The sequence below is a fragment of the Melopsittacus undulatus genome, chromosome 2, assembly GCF_012275295.1.
Source record: "Melopsittacus undulatus isolate bMelUnd1 chromosome 2, bMelUnd1.mat.Z, whole genome shotgun sequence".
In the NCBI taxonomy this organism is placed as follows: domain Eukaryota; kingdom Metazoa; phylum Chordata; class Aves; order Psittaciformes; family Psittaculidae; genus Melopsittacus; species Melopsittacus undulatus.
The window spans coordinates 101,973,155-101,985,313 of record NC_047528.1 but is presented as its reverse complement, the minus strand read 5'-3'; the positions used below and the strand labels follow the sequence as shown (position 1 = coordinate 101,985,313).

At 41.7% G+C, this 12,159-nt stretch overlaps 1 protein-coding gene across 1 annotated transcript; it reads left to right on the top strand.

Moving 5' to 3' along the window:
* Nucleotides 1-1,314: 1,314 nt before the first annotated feature.
* Nucleotides 1,315-11,796, top strand: SFT2D2 (SFT2 domain containing 2). The gene is made up of 8 exons (XM_005151599.3): nt 1,315-1,487; nt 2,889-2,975; nt 3,290-3,375; nt 4,441-4,522; nt 6,516-6,551; nt 6,662-6,720; nt 7,467-7,496; nt 8,255-11,796. Exons 1-8 carry the CDS (start codon nt 1,425-1,427, stop codon nt 8,292-8,294), a joined length of 483 nt encoding a protein of 160 aa, XP_005151656.1. The 5' UTR covers nt 1,315-1,424; the 3' UTR covers nt 8,295-11,796.
* Nucleotides 11,797-12,159: the final 363 nt, after the last annotated feature.

Below are 12,159 nucleotides of genomic sequence, written 5' to 3'. Positions count from 1 at the left end.
TGGGAGCAAAATTAAATATGTATTAATATTTCTGTGAGCTTCACTATTTGCAAATAATTGGCAAAATGGCTGGGAGGGGATACGATACAACTAGAGAAGTAGAACTGGCAGAGGGTGTCGACTTGTGTTCTGAAGTCTGGAAAACATTATGAAAGTTTAGATGTCAGGTGTTATATGCTTGTGTTGTCCCAGAATCCCATTCTTCACCTGGTGTGCAGAGAAACCATTAACACAGAGTTGAGGTGTTACATGTTCCAGTGTAAGGTGCTCTAGGTGACCTTGCCTTGGCATGGGGGTTGGACTATGTGATCTCCAGAGGTCCCTTCCAACCTTAGTGATTCTGTGGTTTCATGTCTGTACAGAGGTGGGTGCTAGGCAGTAACTGCACAAAGCCAGCACACCCTCAGTCTGCCACTTTTATACATTTCAAACTGTGATGGTCAGTGTTTTCCATATAGGTAACAGTCTGTATCTACAATCTTCTAGGTTCTCTTGTCTCAGGTTAAAGACATGGTATATATTAATTCACTACACATGTTCCATAAGGGTCTCTTACCTCAAGAGGTGTGATTTTTAGTATTCAAATGAACCAAGTTCCTTTAGGCACACAAGTACCTTCTGCTTTGCTAGGCTTTTCAAAATAACTTCTGCCTTCCTAACCTTTCCAAAGTTAGCTGTTACACTTCTGATGATCCAGCTGGTTCATCTATCAGCTGCCCAGCTCTCCTCAAGGTCTGTGAGCTTGCAAGGAAGCACAGGTTTTTCCTGCTGCCTGCAATTCCAAACTCAAGATTTACAAGCTTTCACACATAGAGTCCTGTACAAAATCTCAACTTCCTCATTGCCAGGTAACACTTGGAAGAGTAAGAAAGCCCTGCCTCCTAGCGAAAGTGGGGTGCCTACTGCCTCGTAAAAACCCAAACCAACCATATGAGTTACTATGAAGATAATCCCTCTCCAACACGTGAACCTGGACACAGTTTCTGGGCTGCTCTTTCTCAGTCTCACTTGCAGTCCGTGCACTTGCTCCAGGAGAGCCGCCATAGGGCGGCTGCCGTGTCCGGAGAGCACAAGACCAGCAGCGCCACTTCCACTACCGTTCTCAGCGTCTCTCGCCCGACTCCCGTGATGGCGAGGCACCATTCCCCAACAAGCTCCCTGCCCCTGGAAGTCTCCCAGTACTTCTCCCCTCATAACGCCCCACAGGTGGCCGGTTTTTGCCTCTCACCACCAGGTGCGGTCCCGCCTCCCCCGCCCCACGGACTACATCCCCCGGTATCCTCCGCGCCGGCTCAGTTGGCCTTCATCTACCTGCGGCATCCAGGTAGCGCGCTGCACGCTGGAGCTGGTAGTCCCCGAGGAGAGGAAGGGCAGAGCTGTCCGGCAGTGTGTGGGGTTGAGCTGCGCGGGCCGAGGCGGGCGGTATGGACAAGCTGAAACGGGTGCTGAGCGGCCGCGACGCGGAGGAGCCGAGCGGTGTGGCTGAGGTAATGTTCCGCGACCCCAGCACCTGCCTCCTTCCCTCCCGTGGTGTGATGGGGAAACGTGCGTGCCAGGGTGGTGGGGAGAGCAGGACCGAGTCGCCCCTCAGCGTGGGTCGGTGGGACTGCTTTGTGCCGCCTCAGCCCCTTGTTGGGCTTCCGGCTCAACGGGACGGAGCCGGGCGGGGGCTGCCGGGAGCAGTGGCTCCTCCGGAGTTGCACTTACTCTTGCAATACCGTGTGTTTTATCCCGCGAGCAGCCGCTGCCGGAAGAGGGGCCGAGGCTTGGTTGGGTGTGAGAGAGGATGACTGTCTCCCGAGAGAACCATTACCTTCTGTTCACGGAAGTAAAGTGGGGGAACGGGAATGTGCGCTTTGTGAGGGCAGGGAAACTGGCCATATCCTTCACTGTGAGGTTGATGAGGCACTGGCACAGGGTGCCCAGAGAAGCTGTGACTGCCCCATCCCTGGCAGTGTTCAAGGCCAGGGTGTAGGGGGCTTGGAGCAACCTGATTCAGCAGAAGGTGCCTGTGGCAGAGGGACGTAGAACTGGGTGAGCTTCGAAGCCCCTTCACACCCAGACCGTTGTGTGATCCCATGAAACCCAACACGCACCAGTTTGTTTGGGGAACTGGCGGAATAACAAAAGTAAAAATATCGCCGGTGTCGGGACGGGCAGCCCCATGTGGGTACAGATCAGTGGGGGCAGTGGGAGGGGCTCCAGGTGGGGGCTCCCTGATGGGGCTGCCACTTGGCAGCAACCCACTTCCTACAGGCTGCTGAGGAGGGTGCTTAGAAACGGAGGCACCGTTTGAGCTGGGAAACAGTTTAGCATCTGGAGGAAATTTAGACTTGATCTTGTATTAAATCTAATAAATAAGTTAGTAATTCTATTAGTGTTAGTGACAGACTCACAGAATAGTTTGGGTTGGAAAGGACCTTAAGATCATCAAGTTCCAACCCCTCTGCCATGGGCAGGGACACCTCACACTAAACCATATCACCCAAGGCTCTGTCCAGCCTGGCCTTGAACACTGCCAGGGATGGAGCATTCACAACTTCCCTGGGCAACCCATTCCAGTGCCTCACCACCCTTACAGTAAAGAATTTCTTCCTTATATCCAATCTAAACTTCCCCTGTTTAAGTTTTAACCTGTTACTCCTTGTCCTACCACTACAGTCCCTAATGAAGTGTCCCTCCCCAGTATCTTTGTAGGCCCCCTTCAGATACTGGAAGGCTGCTATGAGATCTCCACACAGCCTTTTCCCAAGGCTGAACAGCCTCAATTCTTTAGCCTGTCTTCATATGGGAAGTGCTCCAACCCCCCTGTCATCATCATCATCCAGGATTTGCTCTCACAGCTCCATAAGTGATAACATGCACTCTATTTTTCTTCACATTTCTAGCTTATTGATGCAACTTCACTAGGCTGGGGCACCAGAATGAAAGGCTTCATTGCTTGTTTTGCATTAGGATGCATTTTCTCATTCTTGGTAAGGACTTTTTGCATGATCTCTCCTGATACTTGAGTCTCAGGAGCCCAAGTAATTGCACCCTTGCTGTATGCCACTGCTTGATTTTTCTGTGTCTCAGGGAAGACATCTGACTCAGCTCCAGTTAGATGTAATGCACTAACTCTTTATAAGAATGGCAATAAATGCAGTTTACTCTTGTGTGTATATGATTCTGCAGTTTGGGTTTAAGTTTTCCTAAGATTTCTTTTGTGTTGTGAGATTTCTGGGATATGTTTATTTTGCAGTTTAAAAACAATATTAACTTTTTTCCCCCTTCTATGTTCCTTTTTTAGGGTAGTTGTCTGCTGTGGGTACCAAAGAAAGGGCTGTTGCTCTTTGCAATGTTTTATACACTGGGGAATATTGCATCTATTGGGAGGTAAAAAATCTTTGCATTTATATTGGCTCCCTAGTAAAGATGAGAAGGTAAAAGCAGAATTCTAGGTGAGGGTGCATAAGTGGTAGAAACTGTTGTATTTGTGTGACAGTATTTGCTTGTGTGGATCACTGTCTTGTTGAATTTTAAAGAACAGTGTTTCCCCAGTAGTGCCCTGAAATAGTAATGTTTTTTGTTATCATTATTAACAATGCATTCAAGGTAGAAGTTACTCATCAGTAAAGAAGAATCAAACTCATACTTTGAACATTGAGGGTTTTCCTTATCTTATTGTTAACACCCTCCCCCCCCCCCCCCCCCCCCAAGATATAGTAGACTTTGTCATTTTGCATTTGGTAATGTTCTGTGTGTTGTGGTGAATATATCTGGGACACTCTGTCAGGGTAGCTGTGTTTGATAAGCCTTCATGGCCATTGAGGTTCCTGAAGCATAGTCCCGCTGACTTTATGACAGCACAACTGTCCGAGAGTGAGGAAACCTGGCAAGATGTTAGAAATCACAAGGGATGCAACTGGAAATCGTGTAGTAATGAGACAGAATAACACGGTATACGAGGCAGAAATAGCACCCTAGATAAAACTTTTGCCTTCCATAATTCATGCAGTATCAATCACCAGAGCTCTTAAATGAGGGCTGCAGATCTGGTAAGGCATCAGAGAATGGATCCAGGCCTGAAAACAGCCCTTTATGTAGAGGAATTGAGCTGGATTACTGGCAATCTGTGCAGAGCCTCTGTGGCTGGTGGTTTTGAATAGCAAGTTAAAAAAGCATCTGTTAAGATGTTAGGAATGATCTAGTTGAAGCTGACCTTGACCTATGCTTCTGGCTTGGTAGTTGTGCTCTGCTTAGTTAATTGTAACTGAACAAGTGTGAATAAAATTATAGAATAAATCTGTTGCAGAAAAGCAGAAATAGATTTTCTCATTGTGTATCCTGTTTCCTTGCCCCATGTGACAGCATACAAAATAACCCTCCTTAATAAGGAATCTTTCCTTATTCCATTCTTGCCTTTCTACCTCTGTGTTCATCTGGTTTTCTTTTCCGCAGCACTCTTTTTCTTATGGGACCAATGAAACAATTGAAAAGGATGTTTGACCCTACACGTTTGATTGCTACTGTTGTTATGCTAGTAAGTGTCAAAGGAATCTGTTTTAACTCATGCTAACCTCTAAACTATTTTCATTGTAAAGTCCTTTCATATGCATTGATCTGACATCTCAAGATGTGTTTGTGACTGGTTTTAGCTGGTGGGGGGGGTTGTTGTTTTTTTGCCTTAAAACATTAAACATCCTGCATATCTACTCTAGTAGAAAGGTACTGTAGCACCAGAAAACTACCTTCCTATTATGAAAGACTGAGCTGAAGCCCGGTTGTTATGCTGCTTAATGAGAATTGTTTGTAGCTGGCATTTGTGAACCATGCATATGCTTTTTGAAGATGCTTGAGGTCACAACGTCATATTTTCATGTTATTTAAAAGATGAAAGATGGGGAAACTACTTTTTTAAACGTTGTACTATGGAAATTGATGGATATTCTGTTTTGTGTAATTTAGTCTTTTTAGATTCTACCTGATGTGCTTTAAAGAGTTGTGTAGATATTTCTACCTTGATAATTGTAATTTCCTGACAAAGCAGAGAGGGGTGCCTTGGTTACCTTGCATTAAAAATACAGAAATAGTCCCAGTTGGCAATGGCTTCAGCTGAAGTCAGCCATTGGAATTATTTTATCTTTGGAAGGTAGGAATTGTAACCAAACTTCTACTGTGTGTGTGAAAACTGCTCCTAAGTTTCAGACTCTTGTTCAAAGTGCATATGCTTCTTGGTCTTTTTAGCTTTCTCATTTTCTCTTGGAGAGTCTAAAAACTCGAAGGTGGTTTAAACTTGCATAAAACTGTCCTCCCATTTTCAGTGTGAATGTGTTTGGAGTGTTTGCTAGGCATCATATTTTCTCTTTAAACACCCAGAGAAGACTGCAGGCAACTGATAGAGCTTGAGAAAATGACTGCTGTCAGATCATCAGCAAGTAAGAAGCCTACTGTGGGAAGTGTTTGTTTTGTATGCATTTAGGATGCCTGAAGCAAGGAGGATGCCTGGAAGTTCTTCACTGGAATAAAGCCAGTTGTTAGATGTATGATGTGGTATTTAGACCAATATCCAAATCACCACCTTAAAACTAATGGAAAAACGATGTTTAACGTCAATAGTTGTGGTTGAGGTGAAGTGTTTGATTTTTTTGGCAGTGTGTGTTTTACTCCTTTGAATATGCAGTACTAAACAATTTTTTACTCCAGCAGAAAAATGCACATTATAATCTTTAGTAGCACAGTGATATGTGTGTATTGAAAGGCTGTTAGGTGTTGATGAAGGAAGATCAAGTATGACCATCTGTTACAGCTAAATGTGCTGTCATAAATTGAAGATAAAAACTTGAACTGAAAGGATGCTCCTGTTAAAACAGAAAATAATCCAGAGTATCCTTCTCCCCTCTAAGGTTTTAATGTAGTAAAAACACAGTGCACCCCTTCCCCCCCCCCCCCCCCCACCCCCGAAAAAAAAACGTGCTTGTTTGAATGGCTGTGTTGGACTTTATATTAAGCAGGAGAGCTATGAAGCAGTAGCTGAAAGTTCTTGAAAGTGTAGTGTATTTTTAATTGGTAAGAATTAACTAATGACATAACCTCAACCCCTTGGTAACCTTGAGAATCAACAGGAAATGTGGCATGTACAGAAACAGAAAGACTAGTTATAACTGGAAAGTTTTACTTGGGCAAAAAGATGCAGCATGGTTTGTAACTGTGACTCCAACAAGTGTGTGGGATGAAGCAGGAACCTGCTGATAATTGCAAAAGAACTGTAGGAACCACTTCCTCTTGTTCCTTTGCAGCCATAAAATTAATTTCTGGAGGTACCATGCTGGTATTTCCTCATTGCTTTAATTAATTTCAGAAATGTAATAGCAAGAGCATTTTAAGTATGGGGAACTTTTATGCAGGATTGGATAAAACTATGAAATTATGTAGTCTGTTTCCATCTCTGTGAAGAAACCTGTTACTGTGTTACAATATTGATTAAAAACTGGAGCTGTTTCTGTGTTTAATAGAAATTCTTTATTTTCTTCTAGTTGTGTCTTACACTAACACTGTGCTCTGCTTTCTGGGTGAGTACTTGAGTCCTATATATATGTATGGCTGGAGTATATTTTAAAAACAAGATTCTTACACTGTTGTCTCTGCCATGTTTCTTCCTTCCCTCCCCCCTTCTCTCCAGTGGCATAAGGAAGGACTCGCTCTGCTTTTCTGCATCTTACAGTTTTTTGCTTTGGCATGGTAAGTGATTTCTTCCCCACACACTTAATTTTCTATTGCACCTGACATCAGTAGCTGAATTGAGTGGATTTTGACCTTGTGTGAGTTGGGGGAAGGAGAATTATCTTGCCATCTTGATAGGTGCAAACCAGTGTATGAATGAGAAGCTGACTGGTTCCTGCTTCTTGGTCTATTGTGCCACTTCAGAAGCTTAGGAGATGGAGCTCAGGGCTCCATTTCTGGGAAAGTTCCTTAGAAGGTTTAATTTCTGTCAGCTTGAAGTACACCTGCTTTTTTTTTTCTTTTACTTTTCAATCATTTTGTTGCATACTATCTGGGTTTCCTGGTACTTGACACTCTCCTAAATTTGTCTTGTTAAATGATTTGAATATGCCAATCAAATTAAGTGTTGGTGTTCTTTAAGTTAACATGCTCTGTGTGATGTCACAGAAGTGACAGCACAGAAGCTGATATGATTTAGTCAGTCCTTACCTGCCTGTAGGCAATGGAGCATGGAGAGTATTAGGTACAAGAGAACTACATTTAAAATGCTTCTGCAATATGTCCCTCACTTTTGCCATAGCGTTTCACAAAATGGCTGGGCTAAGATGACTTGCAAGGATATGTGTTTCTGGTGCTCACAAACTTGTATAACCAAAATGAAGCTTTATCTTCTAGTTGCCTGTTTAGAGCATTGGAAGAGTTCTTGTTTGTGACTTTTATTAAAATCTGACATAAAGAGTAACTTTAAGAATCTTTCTTCTTAGGTACAGCATTTCCTTCATACCATATGCAAGGTAATCTTTCCTACTCCATTACTTTTTGTTATCTTGAAGTTTAATCATGGAAGCACAGAATGGTTTGGATTGTAAAGGACCTTAAGATCGTCTACTTCCAACCCTTCTGCCATAGACAGGAACACCTTCCACTAGACCAGGTTGCTCAAAGCCCCATCCAACCCAGCCTTGAATGCTGATATAACGATACAGAAGATTTGTTTATAGAACTGTTGCAATGTATGGGTTTAGGAGTTTTTCTACGGTGGTGTTTTAGGGGGAGGAAATGCATGTAGTTAAATCTGAAAATGAAACTGAGCATTTTCTCTAGTGAGAGAACACAAATGTAACAAAAATTAGAGGGCTTCCCATTTAAAAAATGTGTGTGACGCCACACTGAACTTAAACTTTGCCTTTGGAATGTGTAAATGTTGTCTAAAATACTATTAGATAATTGTATTCTCCTGTGTACCTTTTCTTTTTTTGCTCTTCCCCATGAGCACTAGTCTGTGTTTGAGCACACAGTTCTCTACCCTGCTCCATCAGCACTGCCTCAATAGAGGTGTCACTCACATTGCAGTTGGCTGGGTGGATGGTGAGCAGACCACTTGTCTCTGATGCATTCACGTAGTCATGCAAATTATGTAAGTGCAGTTAATACATTGTCAGCTGGTCTTTAAAGTCCTCAGTGTCTGTGTGGTAGCAGGATGGAAGTAATCTCATCAAGCAGCGTAACTGAGGTGACTCTCTTTTGTTTTGTTCCTTTCTTCTGTCTATAGGGATGCTGTGAAGAAATGTGTTTCGGTCTGTCTGTCCTAATAGGAATACAGGATGCATCACAAAGTTCTAGGAAGCATAGTGGAACTATGTAAAGATCACTGCGTATGTGTTTTCCTACGTCTGTCTTAAATATGTGCCTTTTACCTTGTTAGAAGCTCCTTGTGTTAAATTCAGCTTATGCAATTGCTTGGTTTTCTGAGCAATGGTGTCTGTAGACAGGGTGCTAGTGATCAAATGAAGTTCAGTCTGGCAGAAGAACTGGGCAGAGATCCAGAGTTTGTTACGATAATTCTTATGTAAAATTATGTGTTTAGTTTTGTGAAAGCAGTAAGCGAAGTCTGTAAAATGGAGACCTGGGCTCTGATGGGACTATGCCAGTCAAGAGGATCTCTTTCCAAGAAAACCAGTTGCCAACTGATTTCTTAAGACAGTTTGTTTTGGTTTGTTTTTTTTTTTTAATTGCCTTATGTCACTCTTTGTACTGTTTGCCTTGGATAATGGAATATTGGTATTCTTTCCTTTCCTTACTCTCCTGCAAAATGTTAGGATTATGAGACTTCTAAAATACTTAATTCTAAATGACTGTTTTGGGAGTAAGTGTGAAATATTTGTATCTATAAATAAGTATTTAATTTTCAGTTTAGACTGATAATGCTTCCTTAACATACATGAAAGCGACACTTTAATCTGTAAAAACTTAGAAAAAGCACATGTGAAATATGGTTAGTAGAATTTTTCATCTGCCAGGAAACCAAGTTCTTTGACTTCACTAGAGCTAATGGCAATATGGACAATGTAGGAAGCTGAGCTTTTTCACATGAAGCAAAGTGCTTGCTTTTCTTCTCCCTCAGCTGTAACATAGAAACAGTGCAAAGCTGAGGGCATGATAGGTAAACCGAAAGATAATCTGTGGGAAAATTTAGTTAAATGCCCAAGAGAGGTTGGGGAATTAAAGAATACTGCTATGAATTTTCTCCGGCTGGTCTACAACAAATGTCTAAACTGATGTGTGTCTTATTTTTTCAGGTAGTAGATTCAAAACCTAATTTACATCTGTCAGAAGACCCATGTTAGTCTTTTATTAGGGCTTTGATAATGTTTACAGAATTCCTTTGTATAAGGGCAACTGAATGCAACCCTGATGCCTTTTACATTGCAATCTTTCTTAAGTTTTAACTTCTCTGGGTGTTACTGGAAAATGCTGTGAATAGAGCATACATTATTTCTCCTTCCCATCTCCAGGGAAATTACACTCAGATCATCATTCCAGGCTCATCAGCAGTCAACATAATGGAATTTGTCTTCTGGGTTTTTTTTTTTTTAATGCTTCAGATTGTGCAGGATTGTGGCACCCCAACTCCTATCAGTTCTTTAGAAGATCGCTAGAATTGGGTGTGCTGAAGGTTAGTTTTTCAACTTGCATACTCGCTAACTGGAACCTTTTAGCTGACTGTTGTGAGCACAACCACTTACAAGAAGGAAATTTAGGAACCTACTAGTAAGCAGTGGGTAAACTTAAATGGATTATTCCCCCCTCTACCTCCCGTCCTTTTTAAAGGTGTAATTCCAGATCTGCAGCTCCTTTTTTTTTTTTTTTTATCAGTAAGAGAGGAGAACAAATCTTGACTTGATTTTAGCTTCCATATGAGGCTAAGCAATTGTGCCCTTCAAAGAAGGAAACCTAAGGAGAGATGGCAAAGATCTAAGGATCACTAGAGTGCCACTAGAGCTTACGTTGCCCTTTGGTGTTGTATTCTGTTCTTGTGAAGGTCAGGTGGTAGGACAGAGTCACCATTTTCTTGCCAATATGTGAAACATACTCAGGGTTTGTTGCTTCATCAACAAGGAGTTTTAATTTAAAATAACTCCCCTATCAGAACAAAATGCTTCACATTCTTACTTGCTTATAAATAATTATGTTCAGACTATTGCCAAGTTTAGCAAAAAATTTCTCCACTTTGTTAAAATACTTTATATGATTATTATACAATCAGGGAGTAAAGTGGTATATGAATGTTCCCTCTTGATCAGTTTCAGTCTGATTCAGATTATACCATTATACCTTTTTTCTTTTTTTTTTTTTGGTGTCTCACTGAAACTACTTTGTGTTAATTTTTTATATTGTCAGCTTTGTTTATCTGCTTGACAGAGTGCATGGTGGGCATTTCTGGAGATCTCTAGCTTTCTGTCTTAATGTCCTTCAAGGCAGGAGTGTTGCTGTGTGCACTCTACTGCAAATAGAGATGTTTGTGGTTTAAATCACAAAGCTTCTTCCTTCCCAAAGTCCTTGCTTAGCTGCCTTAACTCAAGGCTGATTTTCCTAAAGAAACTTTTATGATGCTGGATGCCCATCTCTGCAGGATTTGGTGTTCTCCTGGGAAGCACATTTTGCCCAACCTCACTGTTGGTTAACTTGTCTATCCACCTTTATTTTTTTGCAGTACAGTAACCTTATCCAAGCAGCCTTAGCACACCATTCTAGTGTGAAATGTGCATATTGGGGACCAGCTGACTTTCCAGATGTAGTAGAAATGGAAATGGGGAGGATGATAGTCATCTATTCACAAAGTACTGGGGTTTTATACACTGAAATGTAGGGATTTTTCATTACTTCCAAATTTTGCTGTTTTTTTGCGATGGAGTTCATTGTGAATGTTGGTACTGTGTGAGATGGTGTGACAGTGATGGCAGCAATTTCATCTTGCTTAGTATTTATAGTAACAAGATTGTTCATGAGGAACAAAGAACTTTCTGCACCAAGTTGAAATTGTTTTAAGAAATCATATTTCAAAACGGTGTATTAGGCTTTGTGTATGGATACTTAAAGGCAAGTTTGGAGGAGGACAGAGACTCTGCCATGGGGTGGCTTCCAGCTCAGTGCAGGATAACAGTCTACTTGTGGGTAGGCTGCAGCTGACATGCCATATATTTGGAGGCTTATGGCACTGTTGCTTACATGCAGCTAGAAACTCATGGTCTGGGAACTGCCTCATGGAGCAGTGTGGGCACTTGAAGCCCATCCCCTTGTACTGTGTGCTAGATTGAAAGAGCCTCTGAGTTTATGAGAACAGCTCTTGCTTAGTTTTGGTACTTAATCACATTAATGAAAGTAAGATCACTGTTATTGTAGATCCTCAAATCTGAGGAGGAGGGTGGCACTTAAACACCTCTGTCTTAAATACTGATGTTTACAACCATACCAAATACTGACCATGTAGAGCAGGAAGCACAGAAATGGTATATTTTCTTAAAACCACATGCCTCACTGTAATGTGACAACACTAAATGTTTTTAACAGCTGTGGAATTTTTCTGTAAAATAAAAACCGAACTCTGAAATTCTCTATGAAGTTTCGTACTGTTTGTACTGATCCTCTTTGCTGTTGTGCATTTTCTAGGTATTTACACTGTTTGACTTCTACATTGATAAAAAATATCTTTTTCCTAATTTAAAACTTTCTCTGTAATGAAGTGAAAACTTTACTTACAAGTGCTGTTTTTTTTTTTCCCCCTTCAATAAAGTTGTCACTGCATTAAATGAATTGCTCTTATGGTTAATGTGAAGTGTTCAATGATGCTGATTCTGCAGATGATACTGGAATTGTTGTGGGTTGGATTCCTTGTTGTTTTCTTGGTTTTTCATTTTGTTTTTTAAGTGATTGTCTTGTGTAAATGGCAAAGAGAGTAAGGGGATCTCTGCAGAAGTACCACTGCAGTGCAGCTGCTTCACCCAGCATGTGTCTAGCTCAACCAAATGCTTACTGGCGTATCTGCATGCACATAGACAACTGGTTGGTACAACTCGAGTTGTTAAGGTGAGGATGATATTTTTATTATTTCTTATTTACCTCAAGTGTCAACCTACATGTGCCAACAAACTATTGGCTTAGTCAATTCTACAGAGC

Excerpts from the sequence above, each read along its gene's own strand:
- SFT2D2 (XM_005151599.3), top strand. The coding sequence starts at position 1,425 with ATGGACAAGCTGAAACGGGTGCTGAGCGGCCGCGACGCGGAGGAGCCG. Across the intron at positions 2,976-3,289 it reads GATGCATTTTCTCATTCTTG|GGTAGTTGTCTGCTGTGGGT; the intron begins GTAAGGACTTTT and ends TTCCTTTTTTAG. Across the intron at positions 3,376-4,440 it reads AATATTGCATCTATTGGGAG|CACTCTTTTTCTTATGGGAC; the intron begins GTAAAAAATCTT and ends TCTTTTCCGCAG.